An 18,010-nucleotide genomic window follows, 5' to 3' on the forward strand; every position below is an offset into this window, starting at 1 on the left:
AAACGCATACGCGTAGTTTTTTTGAACTGAGTGGAATACATTGACTCATGCTATGGCATTTTGCCGAATTGAGATATAAAGCAAAAGTTACCCGGCGGTCTGCGGGCGCTGTACGACACAATTACTTGCCCGCGATTTCTGGGTTTCTTCCAAGCAGCGCATGAGACATGGCCGGGAACAGCAAGCAGGCGGCTATCCCGCTTATAGACTTTTGTTAGCTCATCGAAACTGTCGGCTACTTTTATACGTAAGGTATAGTTAAGGGGATTTTTTTTACTGATTAACAAAGTGGATTGTTGAAAAGATCCAAAAACTCTAATCAAGATTTTTTTGTTAGATTTGCGCAGAACTTAATGGTGAAACTTACCTATTTTTTTAACCGAATTCGTGCCATTTCTTACAAATCACCAACAGAGGTTCTTACGATTAAAATATTGTAAAATTTCAGTGCTACTCAACACTATACCACACTTCGCCCCAATCAGCAACTTTAATTGCTTTAGCAAATGATACCGGACATGGCAACATGGCCAGCCCCCCCCCCCCCCCCCCCCTAATGAAGTCAAATATCTGATTATTTACTAGCACCAGCCAATTGCCATTACCAAACAATTTATCGCTCTCTAAGCATCAAAAAGGATGCAAAGGACTTTATCTAGGACTGCTGAGGGGCGGGGCTAAACAAAAAATCCTTCCACTTCCTAACATTGAAGCTGGACTATTGAAGGATCATGCAGCTTATGTATCGAGAACTCAAGATTAATCTTTTTCATTCAAAATAAATTTTGTTTTGTCCAGGTAGGTTAGCAGAACAGTTTGAATCAAAGTTCGCTTCACTCTCAAGTCAAGTAAAAAAAACTGATTTTGGTTTCATTGATTCCACCACGACCGCCACCACTGCCGCTGCCACCACCACCACCAACAACACCTCTATTTTCGCCGTATTTTTGGCTTGTAAGGTAATTATCATTTTTAACTTTTTCGAAAAGCGATTTAAATAGATCTAACTTTGATCGTTTTTCCCGTTTTTTTGAGCCTGTTCCCTCTATCTTCTTGGCTATTTTTTGAGTGTTTTCTCATTAAAATTAAAAAAAAAAACTGGTATGGATTTTGTTAGCGTAAAAAACGGTCCAAAAATAAAAAGTATAGGCCGTCTCATCTGTTGGAGAACTTCAAGAATTTCATTCTCAGTTGTTGAAGTCCCAACTTAAAAATATCCAAATCACATGGGTCAGATCACCTGAACAGCTTCGAAACGGACTTAAGTCATATAAAATAGAATGACAGGGCTTCATCGTTTCATTCCGGTTTCTTTTGACCTTGACTACATTCTCTATATTGCGTAATTCGTTTACTGAATGGATTTTAAATCCAGTTGAAACGGTGAGTGAGGTAAGTTAGAAATCAAACGTGAAAGTCGTGACATGAAAAACGAAAAGCGTGATCAAAAAGGTAAAAAAATTTTAAAACAAAGGGCATAAATAATAGCCGTTGAGATGGAGACTCAGAAATGACATCACACCATCAATGCCTTCATTGTATCGCGAAAACAATTTTCCGCGCTGTTGTTTCATTCCTGGTAATAAATTGTCATCGATTGAGTGTTGCTAGGAATTCCGAATGCACGCAAAATTCGAGAGGTCAAGCGCGAAAAAGTCAACTAGTTCGCATGAAAGAACATTCAGGTAGACAAATTTCGATCGGAACCCTTAGATACAGAATCCAATAAAGCATATTTTGGATAGTTTGGCTCCACAGCGCCAATCCTCTCTTTGTTGAGTTAGTTTTTAACTTGTAAAAGACAGTTTTTAACTTCAAATAATCTATTGTAATAACTTAGTAACTAAATAACTTGAATACCAAGTGCCCCTATCTTGATAAAAGACAACAAACGAACACAAATTATACGTGCACTAATAGCGCCGTTCCTAATTGCACTGCTCTATATTGTAGTGGCCGGTCAATTAGCCGTCATACAAATTAGCCCACACACCTTTTAGCCGCAATCTTCAGCAAATACAACTACTCGAAAACCACAGTTCATGATAATTACCCACGCCCTAAGCGGGTAGAGTCCTTTTTATTAATTTGGCCATGCCTTTGCGGCTCGAAGGACTTGATATGAATCTATCACAACCGAACAAATTCTTGCACCCGAAGATAACTAAGTCAAAGCGTCTAATGAAACTATTTGATTAATTCAATTCTAATTTCCGTCATTTTTACATCGTCTTGGTGAAATCTGTCGGCCAATTGGCGTGTCTTCTAAATTGTATGTCGGCTAATACCCCTAGCCCCCAAAGTTGTATACAATTTGTAGAATAAAATGGGAGTTCTAGTCTATAACTTAGTGTGACCACTTGAGCCAGTTTAGCGCACTTACTACGCTCAAGTCTTTATTACTGCTGTTGTTGAATATTTCTTAATTGTCATTATGTTCTTCTGACGTCATCAGTGTCATGAGAGAACATCCTCCTGTCAGTCCCTGAGTGGGCGATTATGTCATCAACTGCCACAGACCACTCATGATCAACCTCGTCATACTGAAACAGAATTTTTTACGGTGATTTTTTTTGAAGTAATGTAGCCCTAAAAATCACAGGAAACTAAATGTAACGGCTGCTCTCCTTGTGTTTCACAAAGAAAGTTTTACACCGCCCAGTTCGTTGAGTGGTTAGAAAATCTGTCCGGATACTTCGTTGATGCAGTTTGCTTTTGTAACTGTATATCCGCTCTGCCGTCTTTACCATTGCATTAACTAATTTGACTTACTTAGTTAGGATTTTCTCTCAATTGAACTGGGTCCACAGTTCAAACAATACGGGATCTCTATGTTTACCAGTCCAATCGTTTTGATGAAACAAATCTAAGGCAAAAATATATGCCTAAGAAGTGTTATGAAAATTGGTTTCTAACTTAATCCTAGGTGTGTGTTTGTTGCGATTTCCGCAGAGTACTCACGAGTTGAAGACTGGAAATCAGGACACAGAAAATTGAATTCACTGCTCGAGACGTTTTCGATACAAGACACAATATTTGATATAATATTGCTCAAGACAAATTTTTGTTATCAAGACAGTTTAATTTTAACAAATATACTACTCAAGGGTTTGGTTTAAGCAAGACGCAGTAACAAATATACTGCTCAAGACTATATTATTTCAACAATTTTAATGCAGAGTTTATTTGCTAGCTCGAGTTGCTAGGCTGACAAGACAATTAGAGTTGTTATGAGTTCTTATTTTTGTTCAGTTTGTTAACAATTTTTCTGCTGACGTGGCATACGCGGCTGTTTCTGATTTGCTATACACAATTTCCTCGCTAGGGGGGATGGATAGTCCGGATAAAAATAGGATACAGTAATAGTTTTCGTCCTACGCAAGCTTAGCGAGCTCAGCTCCAACATCGCCGGCCCTGTTTTCCTTCGTGAAAACATCTTCGTCCATTGATAGCACTGGAGCGAGCTTCACTGCTGGCCTCTTGTAGTATCCATCTTTCGTTCGGATTTTCGCTGATCGAATCACTCCGTCGGAACCTTCAAAGGTTTCGGTTATTCGATCCAGATCGTAATATCCACGTTTGTCACTGTCTTCCACTAACCACACAAGATCACCCTGCTGAAGACTTCTGTCCGTTGTGTTCTGCCATTTCTTTCGACTGTTCAACGTTGACAAGTACTCTTTACGAAATCTATCCCAGATGAGGTCTGCATAAGCTTGTGTTTGTCGGAAGAGCTTTCTATGATCAACAAATTGCTCTGCACCTGATAGATACGGTAAACAAAGGTTCTTGTTGCCAAGTAGGAAATTGTTCGGAGTAATAGCTTCTAAATCCGTAGCATCAGAACTCACCGGCGTCAGCGGTCTAGCATTCAACGTCTGTTCAACAAGACACATCGTGGTCGACAGAACATCTTCCGTGACTGATCGATTGCCCAGCCAGCACTGCATACATTGCCTTCTTGCAACTCCTAACCAGTCTTTCCCACACTCCTCCAAAGTGTGGTGCTGCAGGTGGGTTGAACTTCCATCTGATTCCTTGTTGAATCAGATGTTCTTCAATTCGCACCTTGTTCCATGCTGCTATATACTCTGCCAGTTCTTTTTCAGCTCCAACGAAGTTTGTCCCGTTATCGCTAATGATTTTGACCGGTTTGCCTAATTGCGTTCAGACAACAATCAGTGTCTAGTTTTGGTACAATCTCTATATGTACCGCTCGTACAGTAAGGCATGTGAATAGACAGCACCAACGCTTTTCGTTTCTTCGACCAATCTTTACTGTGAATGGTCGGAAATAGTCTACGCCCACATTCGAGAATACTGTTGATGCGACTAATCGTTCTTCAGGTAGATCTGCCATTACTGGTGCCTTTGTTTGGGCTCTTCCCTTTCGACATCTAATGCATTTGTTTTTGATCGATCTCAAAGCATTTCGTATGCCTAGGATCCAGAATTTCTGCTGAACTATGTTTCTGCAATGTTCGGTACCGTCGTGATGACTATTCTTATGTTCATTTCGCAAGAATAATTCAACTACATGGTGCTTTCAATGTAACAGTATTGGATGCTTGGTTTCGAAGTTCAATTGACTTTTACCTATTCTGCCTTGAGCACGAATAAGTCCTTGCTGGTCTATGAATGGTAAACACTGGAGGATTTTGCTGTTTTTTAGAATTTCCTTTTCAACCTTGGGAGATTTCATCTCTTCAGCAAACTGTTCTTGCTGTAGTAGCCTGAAGATGCTAGCTTGTGCACCCTCTCTTTCTTCAACACTTAGTGTTTTTGTTGCCGGTTTGTGTTTTCTAAATACGCGCTGTACGTATGCCATTGTAGTTACAAATCGATTGAAATTGCTGAATCGTTCCCACTGAATCATCAGCTTCTTCTCTTTAACCTTTGCTTAGAAGACCATTTGTTCGTCTGAAGCAAATGTTAAATTCACCTGTTTAGGCCATCCGCTCTCTGGTTGCTTCAACCAGGCCGGCCCAGTGAGCCATTCGCTTCTCTTAAGTTCGTCAACATTGATCGCTCGTGTCCCGATATCAGCTGGATTGTTAATACCACTCACATGATTCCACTGTGAAACATTAGTTGAGTCCAAAATCTCAGCCACTCTGTTTGCAACAAACACCTGTTTCTTACGGTGGGAGCTATGAATCCATTGCAGAAGTTGTGGAGTCCGACCAAAAGTTGCAACTGTGAATCTTCGCTTCGTGTTCTTTCACTATCTGTTCTTTAAGTCTCAACGCCATCACTGCTGCTTGTAGTTCCAAGCGCGGTATGGAAAGGTGTCGCATCGGTGCAACTCTGCACTTTCCGATTACAAATGCTAAGTCTGCTGAGTATTCTTTGGGCTTTGAACGTAGGTATGCCACTGCGCACATTGTGTCTTCAGATGCGTCGGCAAACACATGAAGTTCCCATTTGTCCTTGGCTGTGCTGAAGTACCTTCTATCAATGCTGGTTTCTGCTACTTCTAGGAGCTGGTCTTTCCATTTCAGAAACTCCTCTTCTTCGTTAGGTTCCACTGACATGTCCCAATGTTGTCCATTTTTTGTCCAGATGCTCTTCAGCTTCAGGAGTCGTCTCATATGAACACTGAATGGTGCAAACAGTCCAAGAGGATCAAACACTGAAGAAACCAGAGATAAGATCTTCCTTTGCGTGATTGGGTTCTCAACTTCTTTGCTTGTACCTCTACAAACCTGTAGACTATCATCGATAATCGTCCACTGAAGCCCAAGCACGGATGAACCTTCTCTGCTGGGTTCTACTTCAACCTCCTTGGTTTTGTTGATTGATCTTAAGTCCTCTGGGATTGCTTTGGTTACCACGTCGCTGTTTGTGATCCACTTCTTCAGTTCAAATCCATGTTTTGAGAGAAGAGGTTGTAGTTGTTTGAAAACCTTGATTGCTTCCTCAGGTGTTTCGACTGACTTGATGAAATCGTCCATGTAGAAGTTGCTTTGGATTGTTTTTGCTGCAATTGGGAACTCGTCCTCGTTATCGATGGCTACTCGCTTCAGAGCGTAGTTGGCACACGTTATTGAACTCTTTGCTCCGAATACATGACGTTGATACTCGTAAATTTGCACAGGTTCGTTCATTGTTGGTCGCCACAAGAATCTCAAGCAGCTTTTATCCCGTTCAGGAACTTGCACTTGCAGAAACATTGATTCAATATCTGCGGTAAGGGCTATTGGTCCTTCTCGAAATCTGAATATTGTTCCGATCAAACCGTGTAGTAGATCGGATCCGGCTAACAGCTTGTCATTTAGGCATACATCCTTGTATTTTGCTGCAGCGTTGCAAACAAGGCGAACTTTACCCGGTTTGTTGGGGTTTAGTACTGGATGGTGTGGCAAATACCATTCCCTTCCGAAAGTGCCTTTGACTTCCGATTTACCAATGATCTTCACAAATCCCTTTTCCACATCTGTATCAGTTGACTGTTGATACAATTCTTTTAAATTTGGGTCTCGTTGGAATCTTCGTTCCAGTGAGTAGAGCTGACCAAGGGCTGAGCTGTAGTTGTTTGGAAGATTGAGTTCTGGTTCATTCCAGAGCATGCCCACTTCGTACCGCTCGCCTGTAAACTGTGTTGTGCTCTCGAGAAACTTCTGAGCTTGTTGCTCTTTCTTTGATTGACTTACAACATTTATTTTGGAAGCATAAGTTTCTATGTCCCACCATGATTGTATATTTTCGGCCACTTTCACATCTTCTGTGGAGGCGAAATGACAAACATTTTGACTTTTCTTGCCTGTCATGGGACCACTGACTACCCATCCTAATTCTGTTAAGACGCCGAAAGGCTCACTTCGTATTCCAATCTTATAGTCCAATGGACGTTGAATTTCGTAGGCATCTTGTCCAAGTATGATGCCTACTTCCATCAGGTTGAATGTCCTGTTAGTGAGAACATTCAGGTTTCTGAATTTGTTCTTCAGTTCCTTGTAATCATATGTCGTGTTTCCCAATGAGATTGATGGTTGTGCAAACGCTTCAATCGGATGCACCTTTGAATGTAGTCCCTTTATTGTGATAGGAACCTTCTCCGTCCTCAAATCTTGCGTCCCATGTATTCCAGCTATGTTCAAGGTAACGTCCGTGCCTTTAGCTTGTAGTTGATCCTTGACACTTTGATCGATGAATGATACTGTTGACCCACTATCGAGGATAGCGTAGGTAGTCAACCTATTACCACCGCTCTGAACCGATACCGGAACTATTTGAAGAAAACTAGTAACTTGGTTACTCTGGCCGATTGTTGCTGCGCTTACGTTAACTGCGTGACTACCCTCGTCCATTTGGTTTTCTGAGTGTAGCAGTCTGTTGTGCTTTTTGGTACATCCATTTATACCGCAAGGGTGGACTTTACAATCTTTGATTGCATGCCCTTTCCCCAGACATCCATAACATAAGTGTTCTTTTCTCACTGCCGCATAGCGATCGGTGACATTCATACTCTTAAATATTGGACAGTTCCATATTTTATTAGTGCCATCCGCTAGTGGACAGTTGTTGTTTTGCATTTGCTTCGTTTCGTTCGCATTCGAACTCGCACTAATATTTGACGATTTTGAGAATTGTTTTTCTTTGTTAGCGTTTGGTCGATCATCTTCCTTTCGTTCGCTCTTGGTTGATGGCATTCCTTCATGGACAAAAGCCATTCGAGTTTACCATTTTTCAAGGAGAGTGAGATCGGGTCTATCTTTTTGACACTCGTCAACGAAGAAGAACCACTTTTCTTTCAAATTTGGGGGCAGTTTTTCAATTGCCACTTGCAGTGTTGAACTTGAACGCAGATCGCCCTCATAATTGTATTGATTCAGTACATTAACTAGGTTGCTGATTGTTATTGAGTAATTTATTATAGCCGTTGAGTCGTGCTTTCGAATTGGTTGTTGTTTGCGCAATATGTTAAGCTGAGCGTCGACAATTAGGTAAGGTCGCCCAAACTTCCGTCCCAGGAGTTCCCACGCTTGAGCGTAAAACTCTACCGAATAGCCCATTCCTGATATAGCTGACTTTGCTTTACCTGTCAACAATGTTTTCAAGTGGCTCATTTTCTCTGAGTCAGGTATATCGCGATGGTGAACCGTTGCTTTGAACATATTCGACCACTCCGGCCACTCTAGGGGGTTTCCGTCGAATGAACTCAACTTCAACTTAGGTAGTTGACTACTACTGCTTGGTTTATCACGCTTACACTTGTCTTGTTCCCAGGCTGCGCTGGCACGCTCTCCGCTTGGTGACCGTGACTTAAGTACACCTTCGCAATTGAAGCTTACCCTGGGATAATTGTTGTCGATCCTGGTTTTCGCACGCTCGAAACTATAATCGTGAAAGTTGGAGAATTTATCCGAGTTATCGAGCCAACCGGAAACATCTTTGTTCTTCGGGGTTTTCCAATTGAATGGTGATCTACTTCGAACACTAGGGGCTGCACTTTCATCAGAATCTGATGCTCTTGCGTCAAGAGCTTCTTTCTCGTATTCCAGTTTCAGTGCACCTTCTTCAAAAAGTTGCATCTCCATTTCAAGCTTTCCTTTTCAATTCGAATTCAATTTTCTTCAACTTCATTTTTGCTGCAAAGTCTTTCTCTAAAACCGCAAGTTTTTCTGCCTTTTTAGCTCGTTTATCAGAGGAGGCCTTTAAATCATTGTCCTTGTTTGGGTTTCCATTTTCAACAGTCCGTTGAGAAACTCCTACAACAGACTATGAAGTCTTCGCGGCAGTTGGTTCTGCACCGCTTGTCAATTGAACAGTTTGATTCTGTGGATCCGTCATGTTTGTTTCTCCGTGGATATACGGTAACCACTCTGCGTTTAATGTTTGTAAGAAGTTTAGTCGTTCGGCTTCGTAACGTTCAAACAATTCGGGATCACGAAGAGTAGTTGCCCGCTTCCGAGAAAGAGTGCAATAAGAGTCGTCAAGCTTCAGTATCTGTTGATAAATGGTCTTGAGTTTGCTTGATCTATCGTTGTTTCTGATTAGCTCCTGGCCCTCCTGAGTTTTTTTGTCGAGTCGTTTTTTACAGTTGCTAATCTGTCTTTGCAAAATGTCTTGACTCTGTGACGGAGTCACTTCGTTTGTACTTTGGGACTGCAGCTTGAATCCCTAAGGTACTTTCGTTTATTTGCTTTAAATAAGCTTTGATATTCAAGTTCTAATGCACCTTGCCTAATTGGCTTTGCGTCGTTGAATTGCCTGTTGAGTTTCGCTTTATTCGCTGATGCCTTTAGCACTTTACTTGTTGAGTTGGACAGCAGTTTGTACTTCAATGTCCGGGTCGGCGGACCAAATGTAACGGCTGCTCTCCTTGTGTTTCACAAAGAAAGTTTTACACCGCCCAGTTCGTTCTGAGTGGTTACAAAATCTGTCCGGATACTTCGTTGATGCAGTTTGCTTTTGTAACTGTATATCCGCTCTGCTGTATTTACCATTGCATTAACTAATTTGACTTACTTAGTTAGGATTTTCTCTCAAATGAACTGGGTCCACAGTTCAAACAATACGGGATCTCTATGTTTACCAGTCCAATCGTTTTGATGAAACAAATCTCAGACCAAAATATATGCCTAAGAAGTGTTATGAAAATTGGTTTCTAACTTAATCCTAGGTGTGTGTTTGTTGCGATTTCCGCAGAGTACTCACGAGTTGAAGACTGGAAATCAGGACACAGAAAATTGAATTCACTGCTCGAGACGTTTTCGATACAAGACACAATATTTGATATAATATTGCTCAAGACAAATTTTTGTTATCAAGACAGTTTAATTTTAACAAATATACTACTCAAGGGTTTGGTTTAAGCAAGACGCAGTAACAAATATACTGCTCAAGACTATATTATTTCAACAATTTTATTGCAGAGTTTATTTGCTAGCTCGAGTTGCTAGGCTGACAAGACAATTAGAGTTGTTATGAGTTCTTATTTTTGTTCAGTTTGTTAACAATTTTTCTGCTGACGTGGCATACGCGGCTGTTTCTGATTTGCTATACACAATTTTCTCGCTAGGGGGGATGGATAATCCGGATAAAAATAGGATACAGTAATATTTTTCGTCCTACGCAAGCTTCGCGAGCTCAGCTCCAACACTAAATATTTGATAACTGCCAAGTTAACCGCGTCAGTTGTCTTAATATAAAAATAAAAAAATAATGCATTTGGAAGCACAGCCTAATCGTTTTGCCTTCTAAGAGAATAGATCACTTAGTAACAATACCTCTGACATGATTCAACCGGAAGAAAATCAAATTACTTTATACACAAAAATTAGACAACTTCATTATACAAAACGATCAGCTATTTAGATTGATTTATTTTTATTTCTATTTGAACAAAGTTTTTTTGATGACTATTATCCTAGACACGACCTTTTCTCTCTTGCTCAATTTTGAGTTAAAAAATTCGAGTGTATTTATTTTCCGCTTAGTGAGAACTAACACTGCGCTCTTGGCTCCGTATCCCGAACAAAAGGAATAACATGTTGTATTTTCTTTTTACAATATTGCTGTAAAAAGTGCAATAAAAACTTTTGAATGAAAAATTCGAGACTGATTCTGTTTAATTTAGATTGCTTTGCTGAGCAACTTCAGTTTAAAACCACTTTTAGCAGAATGAGCTTAGAGATGTCCAAAAAGGTTTAATGCAAACTGTTGAACACGCTGTGAATAACGTTAATCCGAAAAAAAGTTTGTTCGACAAGTAAAAAAAATAGTAGGACAAGTACTGACACAATTCAAAGTATTCAAACATTGACTAAACACAAAATCCAGAACTAGAACGGTCTATGAATGGTTTGGGAGAACTAAAATGAAAAAAAAAATCAGATAAAAACCTTCAAGAGAAATCAATTTTTTCTTAAAAACATTTTCTCACTCTGCCAAAAAATAAAACATAGCTGGCAGATTGCCAGAAAATAGCCGCAATAGCTTCGTAGATCTGCAGTCTCAAAAAAATACAGTAAAAAAGACAGACCAAAAAAATTCGTCTTCATTGAAGGCTGATGTTCTATTTTGATTAAAAATCTGTAAAGGTTTTTGCTGCCTCTATTAGCTGCTCTCTAAAAACCTTCATTTAAAGTGACACACACTCATTTGACCTTATCTCTTTGAATAAAAGTAAATACAAGTCAATTTCAAATTGAGGAAGTCATTTTTGAGAATGAGGTAAGTCAAGTGTGACCAAAAATTTAATCACGCGAATGAACAAAAAAAAACTCGCTCCACTAAGAGCAAAAAATGACACGCACTTCAGATGAAATTGTATGAACGAATAAATAAAAAGCAGATTTGAAGTGGTTGTGACGTCATATGGTCGTAACAAAAATCGCGACGGACGAAATAAAAAAAAAACCGAGAGAAGGCCAATAATCGCCCCAGCTATCGCTGTGCGGCTATAAAAAACACATGAATAAAAAACACGCCACAAAATCACTTGCTTTTACGCTCCACTTTCTGTTTCGGCATTATCAAAATCAGCCCTTTAACTCGACCTCAGAAATCATGAAAACATGTAAACAGATCTTAAAAAACGACGGTGTTCCAATACAATTCAAATTTTTGAATTGTAAAAAATCGGAGCGCTATAATAGCCGGCTAAGAAGATGAAGGCAACCATTAATCAAATAAAGAACTATTTACGCAGTTGCTACTCTGGTTGAGACAATCCAAATGGACAACGCATTGAAGATTTTTAGATCTAGAAAACCTGGACACCTTTGAAGAAACTACTAAACTATACGCCACAATTTGCGTGGTGAGCAAATTGTTGCAAGGACGTCAAACTCTTAGAACCGCCCTTCACGCCATGGATTTAGTCTCCTCGGCGATTTCGGTGAATCGCATACTTAGAAAACAGTGAGAAGCAAGGCTCTGATAGAACTATTCAGCGTTTTATTGACTTCCAGTTTTTTTTCGCCCTGTTTATCCTATTTTTCAGGACAAAAAAACCATCAAACAAAACGTCGGTGGTACGAAAAATGAAAAACCCAGAAGGACTAAAAAATTGCTACAAATTTCCTTTAAAAGCCATTATTTAATAGAGTCATATCTTTCTATTGAGAAAGTACATTGACAGAGGGCTCAAGAATCCTTCTAAGCAAATGGTGGAAAAAGTTGATCAACAGTTTTCTTTTTTCAGTAAAATTTTCTCTTATCCCAATAACAAGTAGATAGGAAGCTCTAACTCTCTAATTACAGAACGAGGTTTAAAACTAGAAAGGACAAAAAATGATTAATAAACAATAGAATACATTCAATCAAGTAAACAAACATTTGAAAACATTCAATCAAGTAAGTCATTTGATTCAAATCCGTTTCATCTTGAAAGGAGACAGAAAAGTTTGAAGGGTGTAAATTCAATATTAGGTAAACAAAATCAACCAAGAAAATTGAATGTGTTTAACTAGGTATCAATGTAGGATTGATTCTCCAAAAAGAAATATCTCAAGCATGCAAAGGTCACTGCCCCATATCAGACCAGGTTCTTCTACTGGAACTTCAAGTTGTAAAAATGATCCTGGTGTTATACAAGTTTACGCACCAACAGCAGACAGTACGGAGGAAAACCTCGATGAGTTCTATAACGATGTCCAAAAAGCCATCAGTTAATGTAAATCAGGGGAGCCAAAGATACTGATGGGAGACCTAAATGCCAAGGTTGGTAACGGGAGGGTCGGTAACACTGTTGGACCCTTCGGTCTCGGGATCAAGAACGACAGAGCTGAAAGATTCGTAGAGTTTTGCCAAGAGAACGATCTAGTCATTGCAAACACGTGGTTCAAGCAGCATCCACGACGTCTCTGGACATGGGAGAAGCCCGGTGATCGTGCAAAAAATCAGATCGATTACATATGCATTTCACAGAGATATAGAAATGGCTTATTAAGCACGAAAACAAATCCTGGGGCAGATTGCGGAACTGACTATGTTCCTGTTGTAGCAACACTCCGAATCAAACTGAAGAAACTAAAGAAACTTCAGGGCAAAGACAATTTTGATCGAGGCTTATTAAGTAGTACGAATGAGGTCACTGAGAAATACCAAAAATTTGTTGAGCAGGACAGCGAAAAAATTCTTACAATCGAAAAACCTCTCCTTGTTTGCAACATTCAGTGGCACAATTACTAAAGCCTTAAAAGAATATATCTAGAGGAAGCAACATAAGAAGAAACAAAAAACATGGATAAGCGAAGATAAAAAGAATTTTGTGACGAACAAAGAAGAGCGAAAGGAACGAATGAATACCCCTTGATAGACAAGCAGGTCAAAAAGAAGGGCAATGAGGAATACACGAAGTTTTCGAAGTAAAATTCAAAGAAATCGAAGACTTTTTGTAAACCCAGCTGAAGCACACAAACGAATTAAGGAACTCTCAGGAAAACAACGCAATGCCCGCAGAACGAGCATGATTAAAGATGAGAATGGGTTATTGCTCTTAGAAAGCAGTAAAGTCAAAGATGGCAGCAATATACCAAAAAACTGTATGACGATCCAAACAGAAGTGAATCAATGCCCTTCGTTTCCGAGGAACCATTAACAGGACCACCCATACTCAAAGATGAAGTTTGGTGGGCTATGAAAATTGCGAAAAAAATAAAGCAATGGGGCCTGATGGTATTCCGATAGAAGCGCTGAAACCACCAGAAGTGATCGGACTAGACTTAGTGCATCACCTGATTGATCGCATTTACGAAAAGGGCGTTGTTCCTGATGAAATGCTCAAGTCTGTGTTTGTCACTTTACCCAAAAAGCCTGTTGCTACAGAATGTGAAAATTTCGTAACAATTTCTCTCATGAGCCATGCTTTAAAGTTGCTGCTGAGAATTATGGTACAAAGAATTGAAAAGAAAGCCCATTTTCGAATCAGCAGAGAACAATTCGGATTCATGCCAGACAAAGCACTCGAAATGCCATTTTATGTCTAGAGTTATTGCAGAGAGTTTGTTGAATCACCAACAAACTTTTTGTCTGCTTCATTGATAATGTAAAGGCTTTCGATAAGGTTCGACACAATGAGGTTTTAGAAGCCCTTGATGAAGCCGGCATCGATGACAAAGACCTTCGCCTTCTACAAAATATCTATTGGAATCAAAAAGCAACGATGAAAATTGGTCACGATGAAACTGATGCCTTTGACATAAGATTGGCTCCTGACAGGGCTGTGTAGCATCCCCAATTCTGTATAATACCTTCAGTGAGAAAATGATGTCAACAGAAGAAATGAAAGGTTTCTGCATTGGCGCGATAAACATTAACAATCTTAGGTTTGCAGACGACACAGCAGTGATCGCAGATTCGGAGGAAAAACTTCAGTGGTTAAAGTCAACCTTAAAGTATGCATGTGAAAAGCAAGGAATGGAAATTAACACTAAGAAAAACAAAACCGAAGTAATGGCAATTTCCAAGGAACCAGAAAAGTGCTCAGTATATTTGTATGAAGAAAAGATAAATCAAACAGAAACCTTCACTTATCTTGGGATGCTTATAACAGTAGATGGAAAATAATTAAAAGAAATAAAAAGTAGAATAGCCCAGTCATAAACTGCCTTCACTAATTTGAAAGAGATCGTGACAAACAAAAAAGTTCCTTTCAAAACTAGAATTAGAGTTTTACGTTGCTACGTCTGGCCGGTACTTTTGTATGCGTGTGAAACGTGGACACTCAATTTTGAGTCGAAGAAGCTCCTTGGAAGTGTTGAAATGTGATATCAGGAAAATGGAGCGCATATCATACACAGCACACAAAACCAATGAATTTGTTTCAAGTAAAACCCAGAAAAGCCGGACGATACTAAGAGATCTTGAAACTAGGCAACTTAAGTTCTTTGGACATGTCAAAAAAGACGAGTTGGAAGATAACGTTCTTTCCGGATACATCAACGGCAAGAGATCCAGAGGAAGAAATAGAAAGACATACCTGGATGGTATCTCGGAAAAATTAGGAAGAAGTCGAGCCGAGTGCATAAGAATCGCAAGGAAATGAGTAGAATGGAGACTTTATGGAAAACCCATTTCTATGATCAGACACGCCACTAAAAGAAAAAGAACTAGGTATCGTCAGTGATCATCAATTAAAATTCAGCCATCATCAAGCACATGCAGTTATTTGTTAAGCTTAACGGATCTGTTACAGGCATTGCTAAGTTCTGGAAAAAAAATTACAGGAATAATGAAAAGTATCTTTCATACAATTGTGAGAAATGGGTAGCAATCAGGGCGGCAGTTCGAGTAAAGCCTTCGAGTAAAAATTCTGAGAACCTATTTAACTTCTGAAAACATATCTTTTCGTACCATACCATGGCTTCGTCAGCAGCTAGCCACGGATTAGTGAGGCTAACTTTAGCTTGATTCGCCTCTGCACCTTTTAGTTTTCTAGCCTTGTTGGGAAATAAATCGAATGAAACTGATATTTTGAAAATTTGCAAATTATTGCAAAATTTAACAGAAAACCTTCCAGATTTCGCAGTGAAAATGTTCAAAACTATTTTGTCTCTGCAGTTATGTCAACTAACCCATCTGTAAGACTTGAAAAGCTTCTTTGACCAGTAATGATTGATAAAGTCAGAAAAGGACAAATATTTTCCTAAAATTAAAACCATTGCAAACTTTAACAAAACCTTGCTAAAAATTCGTGATATTAATATATTCAGAACAATTTTATTGTCACAATCGACTATCCAGTATCCCTATTTCAAGCTTTCAATAGTTGCACTGGCTCATAAAGATCGGTAAACTTGGAACATGATAAAAATTTTCCGAAAAATTCAATATTAAATTTTATCAAAAATTGCTAAAGCTGGAGTCATTAAAATATTGATCACCATTCCACTAACTCAAGAAATTATGCGGCAGCTTATCATCAAGCCTTGGATGAGGTCCCTAGGACCCTGGTGCCGGAAAAAATGATAAATTCGAAAAGATTCCAAAAACTTGAAATATTTTTTTGAAAATGCTGATATTCAAATCTTGAAAAACATTTCCTTACATCTAGAACCTATACATTAAGCTATAATTAAACCCTAGAGGAGATTATGTGGCTCTTGAGGCTGGAGAAACCTAAAAAAAGACAAACTTGAAAAAAATTACAAGTTTCATAAAAAACTGCTAAAATTTGAGATAATAAAAGTTGAAAACTAATCCTTGGCCAAAAAACATTTTCCGTTGATTTATTATCAAACACTAACGAAGATTTTTTGTTAGGCTGAAAAAACGGAATAAAGACAATGTCTAAAAAGCTGAAAAAAATGCAAGTTTTGTGAAAAAATGCTAAAACTCGTTGTGTTGAAATCATGAAAAACATTCCATTACTATTCGAACCTATACGGTAACCTGTTGTCAAACCCTAGAGGAGGTAAAAATGCAACTTTTATAAAAAAAAATTGCAAAAATTTGTCATATTAAAAAATTTGAAGCTATTCCATGGCATATAAAATTTTTTCAGCTACTTATTATCAAACCCTTAAGGAGGTCTTCTGGCCCCTGCGTTCGGAAAGACGTGAATGAAAAATGTCCGAAAATTGAAAAAACTTGCACATTTTGTAAAAAAAAAGCTAAAATTCGTGATGTTAAAATGTTGAAACCATCCATTCCACTACCACTAGAAACTATGCAGTAAACTATTATAAAACCCTAGAGGAGGTTCCTTGACATCTAGGGCAGAAAGAACAAAAAAATGACAAAAATTGTCAAAAAACTTGAGAAAATTGTAAAAATTAGTATAAAATTAAGTGTTTTTAGCGTTGGTTTGTTCGAACGTAGCTAGGGGGGGGGAGTTACCGAGGGGCTGATGGGGGTGGGTCGGGGGGGGCAACAGTGGGGTCAATAGCTCGGTGGTGGGTGGGGGCAATAGTGGAGGGGGTCAACAGTGGGGGTGTCTTCAACATCTAAGAACCACCCTCTACACCACAACTATAAGTCTCCAAAACAGTTTGAGTTGCATCAGAGCCAAAAGTCTCTAAGAGCACTTAATGACCACTGGGCGCTACCTGTTTATCCCGTTTTTGAGGACGAAGTCAAAAGCGTCAGACGAAAAATCGGTCAAGCGAAAAATCGCATAAAAAAGCTACGGAGGGGGGGGGGGGGTACCGAGGGGCTGATGGGGGTGGGTGGGGGGGCAACAGTGGGAACAATAGCTCGGTGGGGGCAATAGTGGAGGGGGTCAACAGTGGGGGTGTCTTCAACCTCTAAGAACCACCCTTTACACCACAACTATAAGTCTCCAAAACAGTTTGAGCTGCAACAGAGCTAAAAGTCTCTAAGAGCACTTAATGACCACTGGGCGCTACCTGTTTCCCGTTTTTGAGGACGAAAAGTCAAAAGCGTCAGACGAAAAATCGGTCAAGCGAAAAATCGCATAAAAAAGACCAACAGGACTAATTGTAACAGCAGTTCTTTTGTTCTTCCTAATACACAAACATATAGTTTGTCAAAAATCAAATGACAAAAAGCTGTCACCATTTATTAAATTTTGTTGACTACAAAATTACAAAAATCACTAACATATCCGACTAACATGGCAAGCGGTTGGCTTCGACAGCACCTCGTCACGGTTTTAGTGAGGCTAGCTTAAGCTTAATTGAAGCAAAGTGAGGTGAGCGCAACGGGGGGAGGAGGTGAACCGGCGGGGGGGGGGGGGTGCAGCGGGGGGGGGGGGGGAGGGTGGTCAGGGGCAACAGTGGGGGGGTGGTCAGGGGCAACAGTGGGGGGGGGACGGTGGGAGGGGGTTTTATGCTGCACGGGACCCTTAGTCTGAACGGTGTGCAGTGGTGGGGATTGGGGAGAGTGAAAATGAGAGGGGGCTAATGTGTGTGTGTGTGTGTGGGGGGGGGGGTGGGTGGTGTATTGTGGGGGGGGTAGAGGTCAACCTCTAAGAACCGCCCTTTGAAACCACAAGTATAAGTCTCAAACATTTTCTGTGAATCGCATACTTGGAGACTAGTGAGCTGAAAGGCTCTAAGAGCGCTTAATGCCCATTGGCCGCTACCTGTTTATCCCGTTT

General features: G+C 39.8%; 1 protein-coding gene across 1 annotated transcript in view; it reads right to left on the bottom strand.

The window, feature by feature from the left end:
* Positions 1-2,230: 2,230 nt before the first annotated feature.
* LOC142352088 (branched-chain-amino-acid aminotransferase, mitochondrial-like) overlaps positions 2,231-18,010 on the bottom strand; it is a 45,460-nt gene continuing 29,680 nt past the window's right edge. The window contains exon 11 of the mRNA XM_075404459.1: positions 2,231-2,543. Coding sequence (XP_075260574.1) covers positions 2,433-2,543 — 111 coding nt within the window. The 3' untranslated portion in view covers positions 2,231-2,432. The remainder of the gene's footprint in view (positions 2,544-18,010) is intronic.

Source organism: Convolutriloba macropyga, chromosome 1 (assembly GCF_964194025.1).
Source record: "Convolutriloba macropyga chromosome 1, txConMacr16.3, whole genome shotgun sequence".
Classification (NCBI taxonomy): domain Eukaryota; kingdom Metazoa; phylum Xenacoelomorpha; order Acoela; family Convolutidae; genus Convolutriloba; species Convolutriloba macropyga.